At 35.6% G+C, this 25,800-nt stretch overlaps 1 protein-coding gene across 13 annotated transcripts in view; it reads left to right on the forward strand.

Moving 5' to 3' along the window:
- COBLL1 (cordon-bleu WH2 repeat protein like 1) overlaps nucleotides 1–25,800 on the forward strand; it is a 175,071-nt gene that overhangs the window by 100,065 nt on the left and 49,206 nt on the right. For 9 of the 13 annotated variants that reach the window (XM_060621271.2, XM_060621266.2, XM_060621277.2 and 6 more), the window contains 4 exons: nucleotides 3,438–3,626; nucleotides 17,616–17,817; nucleotides 19,409–19,637; nucleotides 20,434–20,472. In XM_060621271.2, coding sequence (XP_060477254.2) covers nucleotides 3,438–3,626; nucleotides 17,616–17,817; nucleotides 19,409–19,637; nucleotides 20,434–20,472 — 659 coding nt within the window. The remainder of the gene's footprint in view (nucleotides 1–3,437; nucleotides 3,627–17,615; nucleotides 17,818–19,408; nucleotides 19,638–20,433; nucleotides 20,473–25,800) is intronic. The other 4 variants (XM_060621269.2, XM_060621281.2, XM_060621276.2 and 1 more) reach the window with 1 other exon arrangement.

Raw genomic sequence — 25,800 nt, forward strand, 5'->3', positions numbered from 1 at the left:
AGAGTCACAGTATTGGAGTGCCATAAGGACAGGAAGAGGAAATTAGAGAGACCAGAGGTAAGGAAGGACAAATTATAGGACTCTAGATCTTATTCTGGGTGAAGTCAGAAGTCATTGGAGAGTATGAGAGGAAGTGTGGTGATCTTACAACTTAAAAGGATCACTCCAGCAGCTGTGTTGAAAAGAATGTGAAGGGCCAACGGTGGGATCACCGAGACTACCTAGCGACTTGATCAGAGGTGTTGGGTGAACAGGGTTGCTGGTGGAATCCAGGTCTATCATATAGAAGTGGCAGACATTGTTGATGGATTGGATTGCAGCTATGTGTGTGAGGGGATTTTTTGGCTCAAGCAATTGGGAGAATTATGATTTACAGAGATAAGGAGACTTGGAGAGAAAAAGATTTAGTTTAGAGGAGCTGGAGAGAGGAATCGGAAGTTAAATTAAGTTGGAGATTCCAGTTAGTCATCTGAGTCCAGATGTTAAGTAGGCGTTAGATTTACAAATCTGGAGTTGAAGGGAGAGATCCAAACTGAATATTTGGCGTTTAAGATTTTTTTCATACAGATTTTGCGAAATTCTTGTTATATGTATTATAACAATTTTTAAGATTCGTTTTTGTTGCTGGTATAAAAGTTTTTTTTCATTATACTTTCTGACTACTTTTGCATTTGTTTATATAGGCTATTGACTTTAGCATGTTCATGTTATACTGAGCTGGTTTACTGAATTCTTTTTTTCTTTTAAGTTTATTTATTTTGAGAGAGAGAGAGAGAAAATGAGAATGAATGAGAATCTGCTAACAGCATGGAGCCCAGTGCGGGGCTTGATCCCACGAACCCTAACTAAGATCATGACCAGAGCTACAATCAAAAGTCCAACACTTAACCAATTGAGCTACCTAGGCATCCCCTGAATTCACTTATTTATCAAAGTATTTAAAAATTGATTTACTGATTTCTCATCTCCTTTGACTTTTCTGTGGATTTTTACCAAACTATCCAATTCTGTGAAAGTACCAGTTTCTTTCATGGTTCCATTTGCTTTCCTGTGCCTGAAATGTAAATTACTTCATGTCCCTCCACCCCCACCCTGGTAGTTTCTATGCATTCCCCTAAACTTATGTTTCCTATCTGTAAAACACTTCTGAGTTCCTAGGAAAGTTTCTCTTCCCATGAGCTTCAGCTGTATCATTTGTATACCTACATGAGAGTAGTCATCAAACTTTGTCATGATTTTGTGTGTATTAATTGGTCCTTTTGGGGTTTGAACTCTTTAGGAGTAGGAATTGGGCCCTATCATCTTTACATCCCCAGTGCTTAGCTGAATCGGCTACATAATTGTCTCTTACAGGACAGTTGTAGGTTGAACACATATGAGTAGTCAATTCTACATATTAACAATGTTTTGAAATTGGGTAAAATTTTTCTTATATAGATTTTATAAATGTGTTATGTATATTGTAACACTTTTAAAAATTCATTCTTGTCACTACTGTAAAAGAAATATTTTCTCAGGTACAATATATCTCCACAATTATACTCTTAAAAATTGAATGCCTATTATTTTGGAAAATTAATGTACAGTGTAGGAAATTTCTGCTTTTCATGATGTCAAATGCATAAAGGTGCTTGGGTGTCTGAGACTTTAAATTTTGAAAATACTAAATGGCTGGATGTTAACATATTTACTTATAAAGAAGCCCTTTCTCTTGTTTGGTTTTTACTTTGTGTGGGAAATGGGGAGAGGGAGAAATTAAAATTTATATTTTTCTGAATGGAAAGCAGTAGTAATTCTTCCAAAAGCAATTAAAGACCACATTTTCAAAAGTTTTAATTTGTAGTACTTAAAAATAAGTATGTCATTATTTGTAGTTACTTTCTTTTTATGCTTTTTCAACCCATCAAATCATTGAATTGGCCCATGTGAATGTTTTCAGCATGTCTGCTACCTATTTCTGTTATAAATAGGTTATAAGAGGTTGCCCTAGTGACACTGAAACATATTTGCTAGAGTAATTATTTGTAGAATTTTTCACTGAGGCAGAAATGTATTTTATCAAATAACCAATCACAGTTCATTGTTCATTGCTAAGTGCAGTGGGTAAAATAGCATGCTTCTTTCCTCCAGAGAGTTATAAACGTAGGCAGAGAGATTAAACTGGTACCCAAGGGGGGAAATGGGAAAAATGTCACATTTATGGAATCTGTTGTATATGCTATATAGAGAGAGACTGTACTTTGAGGGGTTAGGAAAGGGTGGTTTCAGCTAGACTTTGAAGAGTAGGTAGGAGTTATCTGGATAGAGAGGTAGAACATGCTAGGTTGGAAATAAATAGAGTGAAAGGCACATAGGTAAGAGCTGTGATGAGGTATAGGAATGAGATACTGATCTCCATCCTGGGACAGCAAGGATTTTTATACTTTATCTCAAAGAAAATGTTACACTTTTGCTTTACTGTAACAAACATACATTAATTGAACTTAATGAAAGTGAATATCGAATTTATTATCATGTTTCTTTTTATTGCCAATTAATGTAGTCATGTTGTTGAAAACAAAAGAGAGCACCAATTAAAAAAAAAAAAGCATAAAAGGGGGCACCTGGGTAGCTCAGTCAGTTAAGTGTCAGACTTCAGTGCAGGTCATGATCTCAAGGTTTGTGAGTTTGAACCCCGCATGGGGCTCTCTGCTGACAGCTAGGAGCCTAGAGCCTGCTTCAGATTGTGTTCTGTCTCTCTGCCTCTCCCTGTCTCTGTCTCTCTCTCTCTGTCTGTCTCTCAAAAATAAACAGTAAACTTTTTTTTAAATTTTTTAAACATGTTTATTTATTTTTGAGAGAGAGAGAGAGACAGAGTGCGAGCAGGGAAGGAGCAGAGAGAGGGAGACACAGAATCTGAAGCAGGCTCCAGGCTCTGAGCTCCAGGCTCAGCACAGAGCCCGATGCTGGACCGGAACCCACAAACCGGGAGATCGTGACCTGAGCTGAAGTTGGACACTCAACCAACTGAACCCCCCAGCGCCCAACAATAAACATTTTTTTTTTAAGGCAAAGAAAAATCCTTAATTCCATCATGTCTAATAAACAGTTAACATTTTGGTGCTTGTTTCTTCTACATGTGAAAAACATGTACACACACATTTTGTGTTTTTGTTAAATTAGATCATATTAGAAAGTTACTAAAATAGATATATTTAGGGTTGTCTGGGTGGCTCAGTCAGTAAGCATTTGACTCTTGATTTGGGCTCAGGTCATGGTCTTGTGGTTCGTGAGTTCCAGCCCCGCATCAGGCTCTGCGCTGATGGTGTGGAGCCTGTTTGGGATTATCTCTCCCTCCCTCTCTGTCCCTCCCCTGCTTGTTTTCTCTGTCTCTCAAAATAAATAAACTTAAAAATAAAATGGATATATTTAATTACTGCGTTTTATTTTTATTTAAGGAGAAAACCAAAAGCCAAGGCACCACTTCCTCCAGCTGAGACCAAATACCTTGATGCCTCTTCAGTTGATGATACTGTAGACTCCTCTGCTTGCATCATGGAACAGAAAGAAAACATGATAGAGAAAGACATTGAACTCTCAGTGGTGCTACCTGGAGATATTATCAAATCCACTACTGTTCATGGCAGGTACGATGGAGCAAATGAAAGCAGGAGTTCCCTTTCTTCTTCTGTTGTTGATACCTTCTGTTTTATATGTACTTCTTGATTTTTTTCTTTGACAGAATACTTCATTCATCACCCTATTTAGTTATCTATTAAAAATATGCTAAAAGGTGATAAATTTTTTCCTAATAATATTTTAGTATCAATGTTATGAATTCCACAACCCCCGTCAAGTGACTCTTGAAACTTAGAACTGTTTTTTTATTACTAATTTAATAAGTTTTCTTTAAAAAAAAAAAAAGTTTTTCCCTGAGGAACAATCATTGGTTATATTGATTTTATAAGTTCAACTTACAAAGCAAGCCAATGACCTATAAGGAAATTCTTTCCCTTTCTCTCCAAATTATTGCTTCCTTTTAAAGCTGCTTCTCTGAATCTGATTTTGCAGAGGTTACTAACTACTCTTAAAATGTCATACTCTCTTATTTATCAAAACAGATAAATCTGACTGTAAAATTGTAGGATTTTTTTAGTTCTTTGATTTCATCAATTTACTAAAAATGTAGATAAGTTTAATAGAAATGTAAAATTAAACTTTAACCCAGCAAGAAGTGAAAATGTGATTTAGGAGACTGATACTTTTAATACCTGCATAAAAATTGGAAAAATGGAATAAAGCCAAGTGTAATTTTCCATTTCATTTTGAAGTGGAAAGTTACATGAACCGTATACTTGGTCTTGTTCCACCTTTCACCTTCAACTGCCCGTTTGTTATCAGGAGTCCTGTTTTAGAAATCTAAGCTGTTTTGACCTTTGTATAGAGAAAGAGTGAGAGAGAGAAAAAAATGTGTGTGTGTGTGTGTGTGTGTGTGTGTGTGTGTGTGTAGAACAAAAGAATAAGTAAGCAATCTATAGGTTGTTGAATCCTTACAGTGTGGTTTTGTCTAGAAGAAACTCATTCAAGATAACCTTAATCTTCAGATTTACCATCAAGTTTATGTGTAACTTCACAAATTACTAGAATTATGTGAAAGTAGAAAAGTTCAGCATTAGCAAACCATACATAATACTGTGTATTAAATTCTCATTAAATTTAAGTAAGTTGCAATTTGCCATTTATTTTAAATTTTTTTTTTTTTCAACGTTTTTTTATTTATTTTTGGCACAGAGAGAGACAGAGCATGAACGGGGGAGGGGCAGAGAGAGAGGGAGACACAGAATCGGAAACAGGCTCCAGGCTCTGAGCCATCAGCCCAGAGCCTGATGCGGGGCTCAAACTCACGGACCGCGAGATCGTGACCTGGCTGAAGTCGGACGCTTAGCCGACTGCGCCACCCAGGCGCCCCTTGCCATTTATTTTGTATTGAAAGTGGTTTTGGAGATCCCACAATGAATCCTGTTTAGGAGTTTGAGACCCTGTGATTGTCCTTGGGCCTCTAGCTCAGATGCAGGTAATCACTTAGGTTGTGCTTCTTTTGAGTAAGGAAGGCATCTTGTAAGTTAGAGACCATGACTATCATCTTCAGTTCTTGATACCCTGGTTTTAAAATAATAATAATAATGGATGTGGCTAGGGCCAATGAAGACAGTTCCTTTTATTTTTCCTGAAGTCAAAGTAATTTTTTTTAAAAGTCAGTATTTTTCCTAATTCTTCACTGATACTGACAGGTAACAATGGTTTCATCACCAGTACTCCTCAAAATTTCTTCTTGGTCCTTCCAGTCATGCATTTATATCGCCTTCTTCTCTACTCTCAGCTTTCTGAGTTCTTTGGGCTTTTTTTTTTTTTTTTAACCTCAATGACTTTAGCATTAGCATCATGGTTTTCCTATGTCCTGTCACCCATCATAATTATTTTAGAATTTTTATATGTTTTCTGAGATAACTTTTCTGTTTCCTTAACTCTGGGAAACTAACATCCATAGTCTACTTTCTTTATCTACCAAGAGAGTAGGATCTCATCACTTTTTATTTTTAAATGCTTATTTATTTTTAAGAGAGAGAGAAAAAGAAAGAGAGACTGTCAAGAAGACTCTGCACTGTCAGCACAGAGCCCACTGTGGGGCTCAAATTAATGTACCATGAGATCATGACCTGAGCCAAAAATCAAGAGTTGGACATTTAACTAACTGAGTCACCCTGGCACCCCTGAATTTCATTACTTTGAAGCTGGTCATTACTGAGATCTTAGGGTTCCCTCTTTGACACAACCTTTTTGACAGTGTGGCTTATATACTTTCTGTTTTTTCATTGGATTTGTTCTTCATCCTTTTTATGAAGGCTAATTTATGACTTTTCTGCAAGTTGATGCATTTTTCTTCATATTTATCTTGGATTCTGCACCAATCATTTCTACTACATTTGTACTTAAAACGATCCTAGATTTTCTTCGCCCTTTTGACCTTCCACAATGTTTGCTTCTTAGGTCCCTAAACCTGAGTAATTTTCCATTAATTACCGTTTTGTTTCTGGGTCACCAATTGTTGGAATGCCTCAGTTTTCTTATCTATAAAAATGCTTGATAACTCCGTTGTTAGGATTAAATGAAATGGTGTCAGTGCCTGGCACATGTGGAGTCCTCCATTTTCTATTGAGAATTGCTTTCCTTCATCCTGGGCTCTCTCCACTTACCTCTCACCCTCAAATGCATCTGACTAAAACACCCCTCTCTTTATGGCACTATTTTTGATAAAAGAACACAGGTACAATAATTCAATATCAAATTAAGGAAGTCCAAACTACCACGTCTGAAGATTGGGACACCTTATTTCTTCTTCTCCACAATTAGGTACGATTTTCCTTCCCTGTTCCCCTTTGAATATCTTTTTTTTTTTTTTTTTTTAAATTTTTTTTTAACGTTTATTTATTTTTGAGACAGAGCGAGACAGAGCATGAACGGGGGAGGGTCAGAGAGAGGGAGACACAGAATCTGAAACAGGCTCCAGGCTCCGAGCTGTCAGCACAGAGCCCGACGCGGGGCTTGAACTCACAGACCGTGAGATCATGACCTGAGCCGAAGTTGGCCGCTTAACCGACTGAGCCACCCAGGCGCCCCCCCCTTTGAATATCTTAAGCTTCAGCTGCACGACTCTTTTGTTCTACAGATACTCTACTTTTCCACCTCCACACCTTTTTGAATGTTTTTTTCATCTGGAGTACCTTACCACCCACATTTTCTCCGTTTGGCTTGTAGCTCAAGTAACACCTTTATTTATGAAGGCTCCCTAATCTTCCCAGAATGAACTGTTACCTCTACCTTCCAAACTCTTCTGACACTTTATTACCATTGATGGTTATCCTATATCCATCTATGCTATAATTAATATGCATGTCTTCTCTTCTTGAATAGACCACAAGACCCATGCGGGCATCATTACTTCATGGTGCTTAGCAGTTTCTTGCAATATACTAGGCATTTAATAAATACATTAAAATGAAAATGGTCTTCCTAAACTCTTTTATGTACATGGAGGTAGCAACTTAAATGGTATGTTCTGAAGAGACATTTGTTTTGACGGTCCATAGTTACTTTCCTAGGATTTTTTAAATAAAGATAATTTCTCCACATAGAGAACAAGGAAGGTGTGTCCCAAATACTGATTGCTGTTTAAAATTTGTTTAGGGCTGAAAAACTTTCCTATAAGCAGAATTTGTTTCATACCAGTGTTTTCATCAGACATTTTGATTCAGGGACTTTGTTCCTAATAGTTTTATCATTCAGGAATGACTCAAGTTATAGGTGCAGTGACTAATTTTTTAATATTAAGTGTTTGTGATTAAAAGTGGTGGTGTGATTCTGGATATCTTAGTGATTGTAGATATCTTAAGCTACAATTTGGGATATCTTAAGAGTGTAATTTGGAGTATCTTGAATGTTGCAGCAACCATTGGCCCATGGTTAAAAAACAAAACAGTGTTTAACTGTAACAAAAAAATGTGCAGATAAATGTTAGCTACCTAAAATGAAGACCCATGACATGGACAACTTAAATTTCTTCCTGGCTTTGTTACTATAAATAGAATAAGGAAAGTTTCAACAAAATAATTCAGGAATTTGGTGGAAGATTAAGGAAGAATAATTTTAAATAAGTTTATATACATAATGTTTTCTTAGAAAATCAGAGTTCCATATGTCACTGTGAACAGTCTCTAATAAAACTTTTTGAGATGATATTTTCTTAATTTATCTAAATATTCCTCGTGCATGATATTTATTTTGATAGTATTATCTATCAAATATGCATTTCCTTTGAAGAATAATATCAATATTAGACTGGAATAAATATTTAGAAAACTTATATACTTCATTTAACTTTTTAGATATATATACATATATATTTTCTTTTCCTCAAAATGTCTTGGGGAAGATTTTTAGAAAGTTTCCCTTTGTCTCCTTATACAACTCATACAGAGATATGCTCAGAATGTTCCATTTGCAGGAATGTGAACACATAGCATTATCTTCAGAAGAATGCCCTTATTTGTACATTGATTTTTCACCAAAGAGCTTATTCAGATTAGGGAACACAATAAGGTTGGAGGTGGTAATAGACTTTGTGCTCAGGGGGAAACTAAAAACTTGTCCTGAATTAGGTTGGTAACCTTGCACTGGCTTACCAATCTTTTGGTACTGGAGCTTACTGATAATGCCTCTTTAGAGACCAAAAGTCACCCTTTGTCTGCCATCTTGTCTTTGCGGTCCTTTGCTTACCTTGAGGCTACCTGCGGTGCCAGACTGAAAACCCTTGGGCATTTCTGTGCATCCTGTCATGGATGATTAGATTAAAGGGAGGTGAAATTAAAATGTTTATTGTGGTGTGTGTGTGTGTGTGTGTGTGTGCGCGCGCGCGCACATATATATACCCATAAACATGTATGAGTGTGTGTGTGTGCACGTGCACATGCATGCGGGCAGAGTAAACAGCCTTCTTCACCAGACAGAGCAGCTCTGTGCTTTATTAAAAGTAAGCATTAAAGGACACTGCTGTTAGGGACAAGATGCCCAGGGCCTGCCCTCCTCAGAAAATGCTACACTATGCAACAGCACAAGTAGTGGTGTCTACATGTACTTGGGAAAGTTAATTTTTAATGAAAATGAGTTTATGGGCTAAACTGCTATAGACACTACAGAGAATAAGGAAATATGTGAGTATGTTTGCATATCACTCCAGGTCCTTACCTTATAGTCAGGTGTCTGCCTAGGATGTAATTATTCCTCATGAAGTGTTTGTTCCTTTTTTCTCTATTCTCTTTCTCTGGGACACTTTAAAAACAGTTTTCATTTGGGAGATTTGGTAAAAGATTGACATCAATCCTCTTTTTTAGCCTGTGGAGAGAGCATTGTATGGCTAGACTAGCACAGTCTCTCTTCTTCAAAAGAGAATCAACACCATTTATAAAAAAGATATTGCTTTCTTTTATGCTCCTACCATAAATAGAAATTTGTTTTGATTTGAGCAAATCTGAGAATGCCATAAATGAAAACACAAATAAAGAAAGCATAGAACTTGAAGTTAGAAATCCTGGGCCCTATAGTTGATTCTGTAACTTGCTATGTAACCTCCAGCAAGTTGCCTCATCTCTCTGGCCTTTGCCTATAAAATGACCCAGCGACATGTTGCACATGATTTGTGACCTAATTTGCCTGTCCAGCAGCACCAGTTTATAGCAGAGTTGAGAGTAAGCCCCGCAGTTTTGACGGGCACTAGTTGGGTCAGAGAACTAGCTCAGAAACAGTTGACATGGACTACAGTGCCACCTATTGGAAAAAGTAGACTATGAAAAATGACAAGATAATAACTGCATTAATGTGGGTCAATTTTGTTTAAAAAAAATCAGTAATACAACAGTATGGATCTCAGAAGAGTTTCAAAATTTCATATCACATTTACATTTATTGAAAAGTGTAAAATAATGACAAATGTATAGTATATATATAATAGGCAAATAGATTTCAAAAACACACTGCTGAAAATCTATTCCATGGCACAAATCATGTTGAACTCTAAGAATGCTGAAATTTTAGTGTAGATACTTATTCAATTGTGGATGCTTAAAATAAAAGTTGGAATTTTAAATTATTTAAGTAGAACAGCACTTTTTGAGTTTTTATTGGTGAGACTGAAGAATCCTGTAATCTGGGCTCCAATATTGCCCTCCACAGCTCTGAGCCAGGGAGTGCATAAGCCTCTACTGGTTGATTGCTGTCCTGGTTGGAAAAAGGTGACAGAATACTCACAAATGTTCTCTGAGTTAATTCCTAGGGGAGCTACTCTCCTCTCTTTACTTTCTGGGCATCTACACCTTATAACAATGACTCTTGTTAATTTTCTTTTTGATTTTTTTATGACTACAAATGCAATAGTTGGACACTATAAAGTAGGAAAATGCAGATAAGCTAAAAAAATTAAAACGTCATGTCATTATTAAACAGGCAGTTTACGTATATTAACATTATAGTATATAACCTTTTATTCATACATAGACACACACAAATGTATACATTACCTATATAGGCACTTCTTTTGTTTTTTTCCCAATATGGCAATATGGTATCATATTGCAGATACTATCTTATTAACCTACCTTTAAGTTAATGATTTCTCACTTTTGTGTCATAAAATTTTATCTTTTGTCCATATTTGCATCGCCCCAATTGCAATGAGATATATTTATAGTACTTCATTTTTTTTTAAATCAGGGGTGTGTGTATGTGTTTAATAGATATGTTATTAAATCGCAGTTTTTATGAAGGTAATTATGATTAGTTCTGAATGTAACATCCAAGGTAAATGACCAAGTAGAGTTTAGCCTAAAGTAGTGAATTTCAAAAATTTTTTATCTGTTTTTTTTAATCATTTGATGTAAGAATTTTTGTCAGTTTAATACTAATCTAATCTAAGGTTTTATTGTCTTAAAATCTTAATTCTGTGTTACTTTCTTCTAAATGTTTCCTATAGCCTAATTCAGTAAGCATTCTCAACTTTGAGATTAGGTTTATTTGTTTTATGTACCTCATCTACTCCATTTCATGCACATAGGAATAGAGATCATTACTTCATTCCTGAATTCATTATTGAGCTAGGTGGGTTAGCATAAGATAAACAAACATTAGTAATAACAAAGAGTGTTCTAAAAATTTCCATACTATCATTAATCTAATTGGGTTGTTAGTACACATTTGTAAGGGGAGGCTAGAATCTATTCAACTCAACTCAGTTTTGAGAATGCATTGAAAATGGTATTAGATAGTAGGGCAGATTTAAAGAATCATAATAAAGGGGCACCTGGGTGGCTCAGTCGGTTTAGCCTCTGACTTCGGCTCAGGTCATGATCTCATGGTTCCTGGGTTCGAGCCCCACATCGGGCTCTGTGCTGACAATTCAGAGCTTGGAGCTTGCCTGCTTCAGATTCTGTTTCTCCGTCTCTCTCTGCCCCTCCCCTACTCATGCTCTGTCTCTCTTTCTCTCTCTCAACAATAAATAAACATCAAAAATTTTTTTTTAATTTAAAGGATCATAATAAGGAAGAATCTTATTCATAGAATTCAACCCCTGTCAGATACTTTGAAATCTGTCTATTCATAAAAAGTCCTTACATCATGCATCTTCATTTTCTATGACAGTCCCTGTTTGTACCTATTATCCCAGATTAATTACTAATAGTGCCCCCTTTTGCTCTCAGGTGTCTCAGATTGGATGATAAATTACATAGCCACCCTATTGGTAAGTGACTTTGTTTAAACACTTCCAGGGGTTGGAAATTCACTGAGGAAGTTATTGGACATCTTGCTGATCTGAGAACTCTTTGTTGAATCATGACTCTCATTTTTGATATCCAGTTGTACTTTGAAACACAAAAATGGAGGTCTCGTCTTAGCTAGCAGGTGGCAAAACTAGGACAAGATTACCTCTAATAGGTGTCATGAATGCAGAAAGAGTCACCATAGTATTTAGGGGGTGATTTAGTGATGTCATCATTCTTTGAAGTAAAACTACAACAGATAGCAGTTAGCCTGTTCCACACCATCCACCCCACCTTGAATCCTGATTTATGGTTATTGAGAGGCTAAAATGTAGCTCCATTAGGACTCAGGAAATTCTAATTTTGACTGCACCTTCATTCTGTATATGTTCTTCGTAATCTGGTCATGTAACTTTTCTAACTTCAGCTTTTTCATTCATGAAGTAAGAGTAGCTTTTGTGGTGGTTATGAGCTCAAATGAGATAATAGATATAAAATTCATACAAGGGGTTTTTTATTTCTAAAGGAAGTAGGGAATTTCATAGGGATTTCTCCATTTTAAAGAAGAAATAAGAGTTTTTAGAGAGTCTTAAAAAATATCTGCCCTCCAGAAAATTACTTTACAAGAGAAAAAAACTTATAAATGGTAATACACAGTAGACTCTTAAATAATATAATAAACCCAAATTCCAAGTGATAGGGGGGTATAGAGGAGGATGATACTATTTCTTATTTGATTGAGAAAGTGATGACCAAGGTCAGCTAGTCCTTTTCTACTTTTAATCATTTGGCTCAGGTTTCAGGTGGCCTGTTGGCACATGCTCCTGTTTTAGCAAACATGGACACAAGTCTTTTCCTGTGGTGATTCTAGGGTAGAACCTGTTAGCCAATTGCTGTTTGGTACATCAACTTGGGATAGCTATCCTCAAAACAAAATTGTTGTTTTGCTAGAAGTAATTTGACTTCTAGGTGGATAACTCTAAACTATACTCGAGATGAGTTCTGTTTTCTATGGTGCAGTTCGGGACTAGATATTCCCCAAAGTAGCCCCATTGCATGCAGAGCCTGCTTAAAAGTTAATGTCCTACTTTTATAGTGTTAAGGCTCCTCTTTGATAGAGTTAAGACAGTAATTCTCACGCTTAAAATTGGCTAGGTTAGGACCATGTCTTCTATGTTTTTAGTGCTAAATGCTGAGGCTTCAGTGAAATATAAGAAGCATTTGAACAGGTTTGAGGTTATTTTTGGAAACGGTCTTAACCCAACCTAATGCCATAATCTCACCTCTGTGTAAAGATGTCTTGACTTTAGATACAACAAGGTTACTAGTCAAGTTTGTTAGTTAAGAAAAAAATCCAGCTTTCATACCTCTGTGTATGTGTTTTTAAAGCATATGAATCTCATTTCAACAACTTTGCCTTTTCATACATCTCATACTGTGCAGAGAACTCAGTTGTATATTGTCTAATGTGTTTGAGATACCAGAATTCCCTAAGAGATAAATAATCACAGTTCCTATAAATTCCTCATTCAGTGACACTGACCTCACTGTGTACTGATACTGTATTAGGTACTGGGAATAAACATTGCTAAGAGAGGGTCTTGCAAGAAAGGAGTGCATATCTAGGTATAAGTGGAACCCACATAACATCTTGAGCCCATCCTCCTCCTTCAGATCAAGATAAGATTGGCCTGAACCCTTGTCCTAGATCTTTGGAAAGTTCAATCCCCTTCATAATATTATTATAGATTCCCAAGGGTTAATGTTCTTGGAGCCTTCTCCCCTGGCTCTGACTATATATCTTATTTTTGGATTCTTTTTTTTTTTTTTTTTTTTTTTTTTTCCTACCTTTTGAAATTTCCTTTCTTTTCTTGATTTAACATGTTCCTGGAAACTACCAGGACCTTAATGTATCATAGAGCAAATCATTTAAATTAGCAATTTAGGCCTCCTGTTGGGTCCTTTTAGCCATCCTCCCGTGTTCTAGTGTTCATGCAATACTGGCCTCTTTCTACTGCTTAACTCGTTTTTCTGTCTCTTGTGTCTTCTTACCCTTTTGGCCTGGCATCGGCTTTAATCCTGTCAACACTTTACAAAATATATCTGAAATCTGACTAGTCCAAGCCACCATCTCCCCCTAAATTTTTGCAGTGGCTTTGTAACTGCTTCCCCAGGCTATTGTGAATACAACAATCAGCATATAATCCATTTAGATGTAAAGTAGACCTCATCACTCCTCAGAACTCCAGTGGTTTTTTCTCACTTGGTAAAGTCCCAAGTCACTCTGATTTCAGTCTACCTTGTTCACCCCAGCACACTGCTTTCTGTTTTTCCTTAAACTTGTGGAGCACACTATTGCCCCCAGGCCTTTGCAGCTTGTCTAACTCTGCCTGGAATTTTCTTTCCCCAGATAGCCCATTCCATTCAGGTCTCTGTTCTAATGTCTTTTTTTTTTTTTTTTTTTTTTTCCATTTAGAACATTTCCTAACCTCCTTTGTTATCTTATTTTTCATCATAACATTTATTATTATCTGTTATACTGTATATTCTCCTTGTTTCTTTAGCCTCTTTAGATTGCTGGTTTGGAAACTAGCATATGCAGGAGAATTGGCTGCAGTGTTTGTCAAAGCACACACTTCCAGAGTTTCTGATTCACTAATCTGGACTGGGGCTTGAGAATTTGTGTTTCTAACAAGGTCCTAGAAATACTGATGCTGCTGGCCCAGGCATGACACTTTAAGAACCGATGTACCAGAACTACTGTGGCCCATACAGTGGCCACCCACTACCTGTGGTTATTTAAACTGAGTTTAAATGAAAATTTTAGTTTGTTAGCCCACTGTGTCAGTGTATTTCAAGCGCCTACTAGCCGCGTATGGGTGAGTGGTCACTGTATTGGACAGCAGAGATGTAGAAAATTTCCATGTTGGAGAACAGTTGAACAGTACTGATCTAGAACATAAGCTACATGGAGATGGATTTCTTTTCTGTCATCTCCCCTCGCCCAGAGTAATATCCCCATATTTATATATCTGGTCTACGTGGCATTTACTTTAGTGTAAGGCATAAAACGGGTACATAACTTTTTTTTTTTTTTTTTATCAGATGGCTAGTCTTTTTTCCCAAATACCATTTGTTGAAAATTCAGTTCTTTCCCCCCAAATTTGGAATACCATTATCATATGCAGTCTTAAATTCCCTTCTGCATTTGCATCTGTTATAGAACTTTCTGGTCTGTTGCATTTTTATCCGTCTGGAAATAGGAATATTTTCAAGACAAAATTGGCTCCTGGAATTCTTGAATAAAGAATTGGAATTCTAGAATGAGAGAATAGTGATAAAGAAGTTCTGAGATTTTTAGTTGCCTTTCAAAGATATTTTTATTAGAAAATATTTAGGCAGTGTTCAGTTTAAAAGTCATGACATAGATCTAGTTAGCATGCAGCCTTTTTGCCATGAAATCTGATATAGTGTGCAAAGATTGTAGATGACCAAACTGCGGGAATAGGCCATTATTATAATATTCTTGGCCCATTATGTGCTTCATTTATTAAATTAGAAAACTAATGTCACAGATAAAAATACAATACTTTTTAAGTCATATTAGCAAGGTTAAATACGTGTATATAAAAAGTATTAAATTTTTACCTTTTAAAAATGGAAAATATAGTTTTCCTTAAATGTTTGTATTTTTGTACATAGGAGGACGAAAATGGTGGCACTAATAAATATTTTTATCTTGTTAACTTTTGCATATTTCTGGAAGAGATTCTAAAGAACTGTACATTTAAGAAGTAAAAAAATGTTTAAAGTATAAGCTTCAGTTTTTTGCATTTGTTACATGGCACATTTATATATACAGAGAGAAATATAATCTGAACATATGATCATTTATTCATAGACAGTAGTGGACAGCTCTCCATTTTGGTTGAATGTGAAATTTTGTTTCTCTCCCAGCTTTACTGGAATTATATTGTATTTACCTAGACATTACCTGATCCTTTTTAACTTTATTTACTATCAGGGAAGGGAGATACCGTTTCCAAGTCAAGAATAGGTATGTAGCATTAAATTGGTCTCAAGATAGTAGTATGTTACCAAAAAATAAACTTGAATAATACCATTATGCTAGTCTTCCTGTGGATGAAATTTAATATATCCTACTCATTGCCAAAATTTGGGCAATTATAGACAAATTTATATATGGAATATATATTTATATATTCTATATATATTAGATAGCTCAAGAGGACATAAAATTCCTAAGTTTATTATTGTGGAATCATCTAATAAAGGCCTAGGGAACATATTTTAAGGACTGAAACATATTCCAGAGAACATTTTTTTTTTTTTAATTTATGGAGGGACTTAGAGTTTTTATTCATTTTCTTTATATATGTATAGTGGGGTGCTACTTGTATATGGGGAAGGAAAAGGGATGTGAACGATTGGACAATAGCCACAGGAGGTAAGGGTGAGGTAGGGGAATGAACACAGGAGATGGTTTGAGAATCTATGTAAAATGTTTAACCTCAAGACCACACTTTGCAGATAACTAACCCTCTTCCAGGAGGAGACTGCCTCTGTGGAAAAACTGAAGGAGAGTGGAGATGAGGTGCATATGAAAACAGATGTACAAAATTTAAAATGTCAAACTGAATGGTGAGACTCCTAGCCTCATTTCCCTGTCAAGTTCTTGAAAGCCAGTACCCAGGTTCATATCTAGTCAAGAAATTGGAGAATGTTTTATTGACATTTATATTTCCCCATGGAAAAAAAAATAACTGGCCACCTAATTACCATCAAATGAAGCCCATCAACCTATACCTAATCCATGAAAATAGGCCTTTACAGAGTGTTTTAGTGCCTCAGTCTTCAATATGAACTAACAGCTTAAGATCATCCAGACATTTGAGGAAATCACATAATACAAAAGATCTTCAGTATTCTTTCCTTGAGGGCTGCTAATTAAGAAAGACTCAGAGACCACATTGTTCTATTGTTGGTGTGAATGGAAACACAATCTGTGTTAACAATTGGAGTCTGTGGTAAGGGAAGCAAAAACTTGGGAGGTGTCTTTGCTGTCAAATTGGATGTGCAGTTTCCTATAGAAGCAGGTTTTATATTACCAGTAATATGTAACACTTAATCACCATTTGAAATTATGCATTTACGTGGTTACTTTCTAATTGTTTCAGCACAAGTGCCCATAACATTTTTCTGTCAAGGGCCAGGTAGGAAATATGTTAGGCTTTGTGGGCCATCTGTTTCTATAACATCAACTCAAATCTGCCTTTGTAACACACAAGCAGCCCTAGATATTATGTAAACAAGTGAGCATTGTTGTGTTCCAATAAAATTTTATTTACAAAAATAGTCTGTGGGCCCACTTTGCCCTGCAGACTATAGTTTGCTGACACTTTGTCTAGTCTATTTAGTAGTGTAGATCTGTGAGAGCAGATATACTGTTAACACTTGTATTGTGTCTCCAGGGCCTAGAATATATTAAATATTATTTGAATGAATTAAGAAATCTGTACTATACACTTCTTTAGAATTTTGTGGGCTTCTTCATGTAGATACTCATTGTGCTTTCTAAAGCCCAAAGGGTGGTGGTAGTGGTCCGTCCTTCCTTCCTTCCTTCCTTCCTTCCTAAGCTCTTTGTGCAACATGGGGCTTGAAGTCATGACCCCAAATCAATAGTCACATGCTTTACTCACTGAGACAGCCAGGCACCCTGGGGTGGTTGTTCCTAATGCTTCGTTTTTATGAGCTCTTTGGAGCATAACCAGTTCATAAGCAAAAGACTGCTGGTATTCAAAATAATATTGTGAAGGAGCATCTAGCAAGGTACTCTTGGGTAAGGAAAGGACTTCTCTTAAAATGTATAATACAATGACAACTTGGCAGATAAAAAATATAGGTAATTTTTAAACCAGCACTAGGACCCAAGCTCTCTTGAATATTAATCAGGATTTTTTTAACTATTATAATTTTGTCCACTTAAATATCTTATAGTTAGAGAGATGCTTGGAGTCCAGGCATACACTTCCTGCAGGAATACACCTCCTCCAGGTACACACCTTCTGCAGTGGGGGAAAAAAATCTTGCAGTTAGATTTTTAAGTTCCTTTCACACATACTCTTTTATAGCCTTGTTTTATCTACTGAAAACGAGGCCCTAAGAAAAATGCTAGGGATAATAATAACTTTAACATTTAATGAAATTGTTTTATGCACTTATGAGATCAGTATTATTTTTGTTTTACAGTAAACCTATGATGGACTTGTTGATATTCCTCTGTGCACAGTATCACTTAAACCCATCAAGTTACACAATTGATCTGCAGTCAGCTGAAAACAACCCCATTAAATTTAAGCCAAACACACCAATAGGAATGTTGGAGGTGGAGAAAGTCATTTTAAAGCCAAAAGTTTTGGATAAGAAAAAACCTACACCTATAATACCAGAGGTAAGAACATCACTGTAGATTTTGATGTCTTCTGGCAAAAATACTAAATTGATTTTTCAGTCATTAACTGAAGGTTGTATTTATTTCAAATGAAATAAAAATGGACTTTCTGTTTAATTTGATGTGAGCATGGCTATCTTGTTTGCCTAGGCCACTTTGTTTAGGATTCATTTAGTTATTGATCTTTGGATTAACTAGAATTTGAGGAATACTTTAGATTTTAGATGCTCTAAAGTGATCTCTAGGACCATATCAGAATCTGACAATTATAAATTATCTACATTTTAACTAACTTTTTCAAAAAGAGGAAGGTTTTAGAATCTTTTAATGAAAATTTATTTAAGAATTAAAATATTTTTTGGCTTCTCTGTACTTGGTAAGTGGTGGTTTTACTTATTCTAAATTGTTAATTTGAGCTATATAATGACTCAGTTTTCTGTATTATATGGATTTTAAGCAGAATTTTTTTTTGCTCTCAAAAATTTTTAACCATGATGATTCTAACAATTCTTTGTTTACAAAATTGTTCTGTTTCTGTAAGCAATAGGGATAGAATTTTTTGAGTTTCAAGAACTATTTTTTCATTAGGAACATCAACCATTTTAACTTCGGGGAATATATAAAAGTCTATATATTAAATTCATAGTTTATTTACATATGACTTGAGTGTATATATTCTCACATTTTCTTCATATTGTTATGTAGCTTTTTATTAAAAATTTAAGAATTCCCTTACAGTATTAAAACATTTGTATTATATAAAATATTAACATTAAGAATTAATTAGGACATTGGACTATTTTCCATCTAGATACGTATGTATCTAGGTGGAAATATTTGTGCTATAGCATGGGATTATACATTGTGTTATAGTTTAATGAATACATGTTAAGCTTTGAGAATCTACAAACTGTAGATTTAGCATGGTAACATGTTTCTGAATCCCATTTATATACAGGAATAAATTCAGTTACATTAAAATGATATGTTTAGAATCTTTTCAATAATTTTAATTATAACTAGATATCTAAATTGTCAAATAATAGTGACAACAGGTAATCGCAATAGCTAATGTTTATTTGTTCATAATTTATGTGCCAGACCTATGCTAAACTTTTTATATGGATTATCTCATTTGTCTTATTTCCAATAGAGAGAAGTACAAAATTCTATATTTTAACCCAAACACCACTTTTTTCATCCAAACAACTGGCAAACCACTAGATAAATATTCTTCAGCTGAAACAAAAAATAGAACATGTGCAACTCTTTATTATTATGGGTGTTTGCTCACTTATAAACATGTTAGGGAACAAAACAAAATATCAATAGTATTTTATGTTCCCTCTTGAATGTAAAACTAACTTATACCTTACAAGGGCTATGAATTTAATCTAGGTTACTTAATAAACAAATTATTTTTAAGAATATGCTTCAGGACAAAAAAAAAAACAATTTTACACAAAAATAGAAAATTACTGTTTATTGTAAGACTATATAATTATAGATTATCTCTTTATTATAGATATCATTGTGGAATGTTTTAGTAAATAAATTATGGTAATAACTATGGATTTATTCTGTGTTTCAGAAAACTGTGAGAGTCGTGATCAATTTTAAGAAAACGCAGAAGACAATAGTGAGAGTTAGCCCACATGCACCACTTCAAGAACTTGCCCCCATTATATGCAGCAAATGTGAGTTTGATCCACTGCATACACTGTTGTTGAAGGATTATCAATCTCAGGAGCCCCTTGATTTGACAAAATCTCTTAATGACCTGGGACTAAGAGAATTATATGCCATGGATGTCAGCAGAGGTAAGGAAGACTCTTTGTTTTATACACTTGACAGGAGGTTCATGTAAGCGCATGTATTGTGTTTGTGAATAGAGTTTCTGAAGTTCATAATGACAAGTTCATGGATCCTGTAAATAGAGGTCAATACATGTCATTGGTAATAAGAGAAAATGTAATAAAATTTAACTTGATTTCAGTTTTTGAAATTAGAACAAAAACTTATCTTTCTTCTTTGTGATTCACATTTTACACTTTTTCATCAACCTGTGAATAGTTTTTGGTGGGATTTAACTTAATTCTTTGTGGCTTTGAGATTTAAACAGAAAATAAAAATTTACATTTATATTCATTGTTTTTTTAATCAAGTGTGAATTACTGTAGACTCACCACGTTTTGCCTGAGTCTTAATTATCATTCAAATTTATAAGTTTCTGGAAAGATTTTTTTTCTAGGTTCTCCCAAAATCAACTGGCTTATAAAAAAATCTAACTCCAAAACTTTTCTAAATAAAAATAACTGGCAGTGTTAATCTGTAGAAATAATTTAACGTATTAAAATTTGGAGATCTTAGGTTATGTTGGTTTCTATGCTAATAGATAAATGCAAGCTTATTTATTCAACATGTGTTTCACAGGAAATAAAAGTTCAGTGAAGGATGATTACTTACATCCCCTGTGCATGGAGCACTTCAAATTTCATCCTCAAATTGTGGATTTATATAATCCATAGACAGCTATTTCAACTCAGTGGTGTTTTATACTTGAACAAACATCATCTTTACAGTCAATTTACCCTCTTTTACCCCCTCCTTCTGTAGCCACTTCTGTTACTGCCTCCAATAAGTCATCTTTACAAGGTAAGACATATGAATAAGTAGAAAAAAAATTATAACATGAAATCTCTATTTTTATTGGATAAACTAAAAATAAGCTTCTAATTTACCTGTTTTCTTAACATTACTAATGTGTACATTCTGTAAGAAAACTTTTGGCTCTCATTTCCTTAAATTAAGAACCCCCCCAACCTTTGATTTCTGAAATTAATATAATAATTACATTTCAATAACTGCTTAAAAATTAATATCATCCTAAGAATGTGAGAAACATATTTTTGATTCTCATATAAGAAAAAACAATTTTTCTGGTTTATATATTAAGTTCAATTGGTGATAGTTTGGTGATACCAAGAAAGGATCTCAGATTATTTACATTATAACCAGGGCATATTCATTATTGAAAATTTTTGCAGTGTTAAATTGTGAATATTTTATAATAACATGGAAAATACTTATGCTAAAATTAGCTTTTAAAGCATTTAAATGAGTTTAATACAGTATGTAAAAAAATTTTTACATGAAATTTCTGAAATGAAGTACATAAAAAAATTTTTTTTTTTTTTGCAGTTTATTTTTTTATTTTTTTTATTTTTTATTTTATTTTTTAATATATGAAATTTACTGTCAAATTGGTTTCCATACAACACCCAGTGCTCATCCCAAAAGGTGCCCTCCTCAATACCCATCACCCACCCTGCCCTCCCTCCCACCCTGCCCTCCCTCCCACCCCCCATCAACCCTCAGTTTGTTCTCAGTTTTTAACAGTCTCTAATGCTTTGGCTCTCTCCCACTCTAACCTCTTTTTTTTTTTTTTTTTTTTTTTTCCTTCCCCTCCCCCATGGGTTTCTGTTATGTTTCTCAGGATCCACATAAGAGTGAAACCATATGGTATCTGTCTTTCTCTGTATGGCCTATTTCACTTAGCATCACACTCTCCAGTTCCATCCATGTTGCTACAAAAGGCCATATTTCATTTTTTCTCATTGCCACGTAGTATTCCATTGTGTATATAAACCACAATTTCTTTATCCATTCATCAGTTGATGGACATTTAGGCTCTTTCCATAATTTGGCTATTGTTGAGAGTGCCGCTATAAACATTGGGGTACAGGTGCCCCTATGCATCAGTACTCCTGTATCCCTTGGATAAATTCCTAGCAGTGCTATTGCTGGGTCATAGGGTAGGTCTATTTTTAATTTTCTGAGGAACCTCCACACTGCTTTCCAGAGCGGCTGCACCAATTTGCATTCCCACCAACAGTGCAAGAGGGTTCCCGTTTCTCCACATCCTCTCCAGCATCTATAGTCTCCTGATTTGTTCATTTTGGCCACTCTGACTGGCGTGAGGTGGTATCTGAGTGTGGTTTTGATTTGTATTTCCCTGATAAGGAGCGACGTTGAACATCTTTTCATGTGCCTGTTGGCCATCCGGATGTCTTCTTTAGAGAAGTGTCTATTCATGTTTTCTGCCCATTTCTTCACTGGGTTATTTGTTTTTCGGGTGTGGAGTTTGGTGAGCTCTTTATAGATTTTGGATACTAGCCCTTTGTCCGATGTGTCATTTGCAAATATCTTTTCCCATTCCGTTGGTTGCCTTTTAGTTTTGTTGGTTGTTTCCTTTGCTGTGCAGAAGCTTTTTATCTTCATAAGGTCCCAGTAATTCACTTTTGCTTTTAATTCCCTTGCCTTTGGGGATGTGCCGAGTAAGAGATTGCTACGGCTGAGGTCAGAGAGGTCTTTTCCTGCTTTCTCCTCTAAGGTTTTGATGGTTTCCTGTCTCACATTCAGGTCCTTTATCCATTTTGAGTTTATTTTTGTGAATGGTGTGAGAAAGTGGTCTAGTTTCAACCTTCTGCATGTTGCTGTCCAGTTCTCCCAGCACCATTTGTTAAAGAGACTGTCTTTTTTCCATTGGATGTTCTTTCCTGCTTTGTCAAAGATGAGTTGGCCATACGTTTGTGGGTCTAGTTCTGGGGTTTCTATTCTATTCCATTGGTCTATGTGTCTGTTTTTATGCCAATACCATGCTGTCTTGATGATGACAGCTTTGTAGTAGAGGCTAAAGTCTGGGATTGTGATGCCTCCTGCTTTGGTCTTCTTCTTCAAAATTACTTTGGCTATTCGGGGCCTTTTGTGGTTCCATATGAATTTTAGGATTGCTTGTTCTAGTTTCGAGAAGAATGCTGGTGCAATTTTGATTGGGATTGCATTGAATGTGTAGATAGCTTTGGGTAGTATTGACATTTTGACAATATTTATTCTTCCAATCCATGAGCAGGGAATGTCTTTCCATTTCTTTATATCTTCTTCAATTACCTGCATAAGCTTTCTATAGTTTTCAGCATACAGATCTTTTACATCTTTGGTTAGATTTATTCCTAGGTATTTTATGCTTCTTGGTGCAATTGTGAATGGGATCAGTTTCTTCATTTGTCTTTCTGTTGCTTCATTGTTAGTGTATAAGAATGCAACTGATTTCTGCACGTTGATTTTGTATCCTGCAACTTTGCTGAATTCATGTATCAGTTCTAGCAGACTTTTGGTGGAGTCTATCGGATTTTCCATGTATAATATCATGTCATCTGCAAAAAGCGAAAGCTTGACTTCATCTTTGCCAATTTTGATGCCTTTGATTTCCTTTTGTTGTCTGATTGCTGATGCTAGAACTTCCAGCACTATATTAAACAACAGCGGTGACAGTGGGCATCCCTGTCGTGTTCCTGATCTCAGGGAAAAAGCTCTCAGTTTTTCCCCGTTGAGGATGATGTTAGCTGTGGGCTTTTCATAAATGGCCTTTATGATCTTTAAGTATGTTCCTTCTATCCCGACTTTCTCAAGGGTTTTTATTAAGAAAGGGTGCTGGATTTTGTCAAAGGCCTTTTCTGCATCGATTGACAGGATCATATGGTTCTTCTCTTTTTTTTTGTAAATGTGATGTATCACGTTGATCGATTTGCGAATGTTGAACCAGCCCTGCATCCCAGGAATGAATCCCACTTGATCATGGTGAATAATTCTTTTTATATGCTGTTGAATTCGATTTGCTAGTATCTTATTAAGAATTTTTGCATCCATATTCATCAGGGATATTGGCCTGTAGTTCTCTTTTTTTACTGGGTCTCTGTCTGGTTTAGGAATCAAAGTAATACTGGCTTCATAGAATGAGTCTGGAAGTTTTCCTTCCCTTTCTATTTCTTGGAATAGCTTCAGAAGGATAGGTATTATCTCTGCTTTAAATGTCTGGTAGAACTCCCCTGGGAAGCCATCTGGTCCTGGACTCTTATTTGTTGGGAGATTTTTGATAACCGATTCAATTTCTTCGCTGGTTATGGGTCTGTCCAAGCTTTCTATTTCCTCCTGATTGAGTTTTGGAAGAGTGTGGGTGTTTAGAAATTTGTCCATTTCTTCCAGGTTGTCCAATTTGCTGGCATATAATTTTTCATAGTATTCCCTGATAATTGTTTGTATCTCTGAGGGATTGGTTGTAATCATTCCATTTTCATTCATGATTTTATCTATTTGGGTCATCTCCCTTTTCTTTTTGAGAAGCCTGGCTAGAGGTTTGTCAATTTTGTTTATTTTTTCAAAAAACCAACTCTTGGTTTCGTTGATCTGCTCTACAGTTTTTTTAGATTCTATATTGTTTATTTCTGCTCTGATCTTTATTATTTCTCTTCTTCTGCTGGGTTTAGGCTGCCTTTGCTGTTCTGCTTCTATTTCCTTTAGGTGTGCTGTTAGATTTTGTATTTGGGATTTTTCTTGTTTCTTGAGATAGGCCTGGATTGCAATGTATTTTCCTCTCAGGACTGCCTTTGCTGCATCCCAGAGCGTTTGGATTGTTGTATTTTCATTTTCGTTTGTTTCCATATATGTTTTAATTTCTTCTCTAATTGCCTGGTTGACCCACTCATTCGTTAGTAGGGTGTTCTTTAACCTCCATGCTTTTGGCGGTTTTCCAGACTTTTTCCTGTGGTTGATTTCAAGCTTCATAGCATTGTGGTCTGAAAGTATGCATGGTATAATTTCAATTCTTGTAAACTTATGAAGGGCTGTTTTGTGACCCAGTATATGATCTATCTTGGAGAATGTTCCATGTGCACTCGAGAAGAAAGTATATTCTGTTGCTTTGGGATGCAGAGTTCTAAATATATCTGTCAAGTCCATCTGATCCAATGTATCATTCAGGGCCCTTGTTTCTTTATTGACTGTGTGTCTAGATGATCTATCCATTTCTGTAAGTGGGGTGTTCAAGTCCCCTGCAATGACCACATTCTTATCAATGAGGTTGCTTATGTTTATGAGTAATTGTTTTATATATCTGGGGGCTCGGGTATTTGGCGCATAGACATTTATAATAGTTAGCTCTTCCTGGTGGATAGACCCTGTGATTATTATATAATGCCCTTCTTCATCTCTTGTTACAGCCTTTAATTTAAAGTCTAGTTTGTCTGATATAAGTATGGCTACTCCAGCTTTCTTTTGGCTTCCAGGAGCATGATAAATAGTTCTCCATCCCCTCACTCTCAATCTAAAGGTGTCCTCAGATCTAAAATGAGTCTCTTGTAGACAGCAAATAGATGGGTCTTGTTTTTTTATCCATTCTGATACCCTATGTCTTTTAGTTGGCGCATTTAATCCATTTACATTCAGTGTTATTATAGAAAGATATGGGTTTAGAGTCATTGTGATGTCTGTATGTTTTATGCTTGTAGTGATGTCTCTGGTACTTTGTCTCACAGGATCCCCCTTAGGATCTCTTGTAGGGCTGGTTTCGTGGTGACAAATTCCTTCAGTTTTTGTTTGTTTGGGAAGACCTTTATCTCTCCTTCTATTCTAAATGACAGACTTGCTGGATAAAGGATTCTCGGCTGCATATTTTTTCTGTTTAGCACACTGTAGATATCGTGCCAAGCCTTTCTGGCCTGCCAAGTTTCAAAGGAGAGATCAGTCACGAGTCTTATAGGTCTCCCTTTATATGTGAGGGCACGTTTATCCCTTGCTGCTTTCAGAATTTTCTCTTTATCCTTGTATTTTGCCAGTTTCACTATGATATGTTGTGCAGAAGATCGATTCAAGTTACGTCTGAAGGGAGTTCTCTGTGCCTCTTGGATTTCAATGCCTTTTTCCTTCCCCAGTTCAGGGAAGTTCTCAGCTATAATTTGTTCAAGTACCCCTTCAGCACCCTTCCCTCTCTCTTCCTCCTCTGGGATACCAATTATGCGTATATTATTTTTTTTTAGTGTATCACTTAGTTCTCTAATTTTCCCCTCATACTCCTGGATTTTTTTTATCTCTCTTTCTTTCAGCTTCCTCTTTCTCCATAACTTTATCTTCTAGTTCACCTATTCT

The sequence above is a fragment of the Panthera onca genome, chromosome C1 (assembly GCF_046562875.1).
Source record: "Panthera onca isolate mPanOnc1 chromosome C1, mPanOnc1 haplotype 2, whole genome shotgun sequence".
Lineage (NCBI taxonomy): Eukaryota > Metazoa > Chordata > Mammalia > Carnivora > Felidae > Panthera > Panthera onca.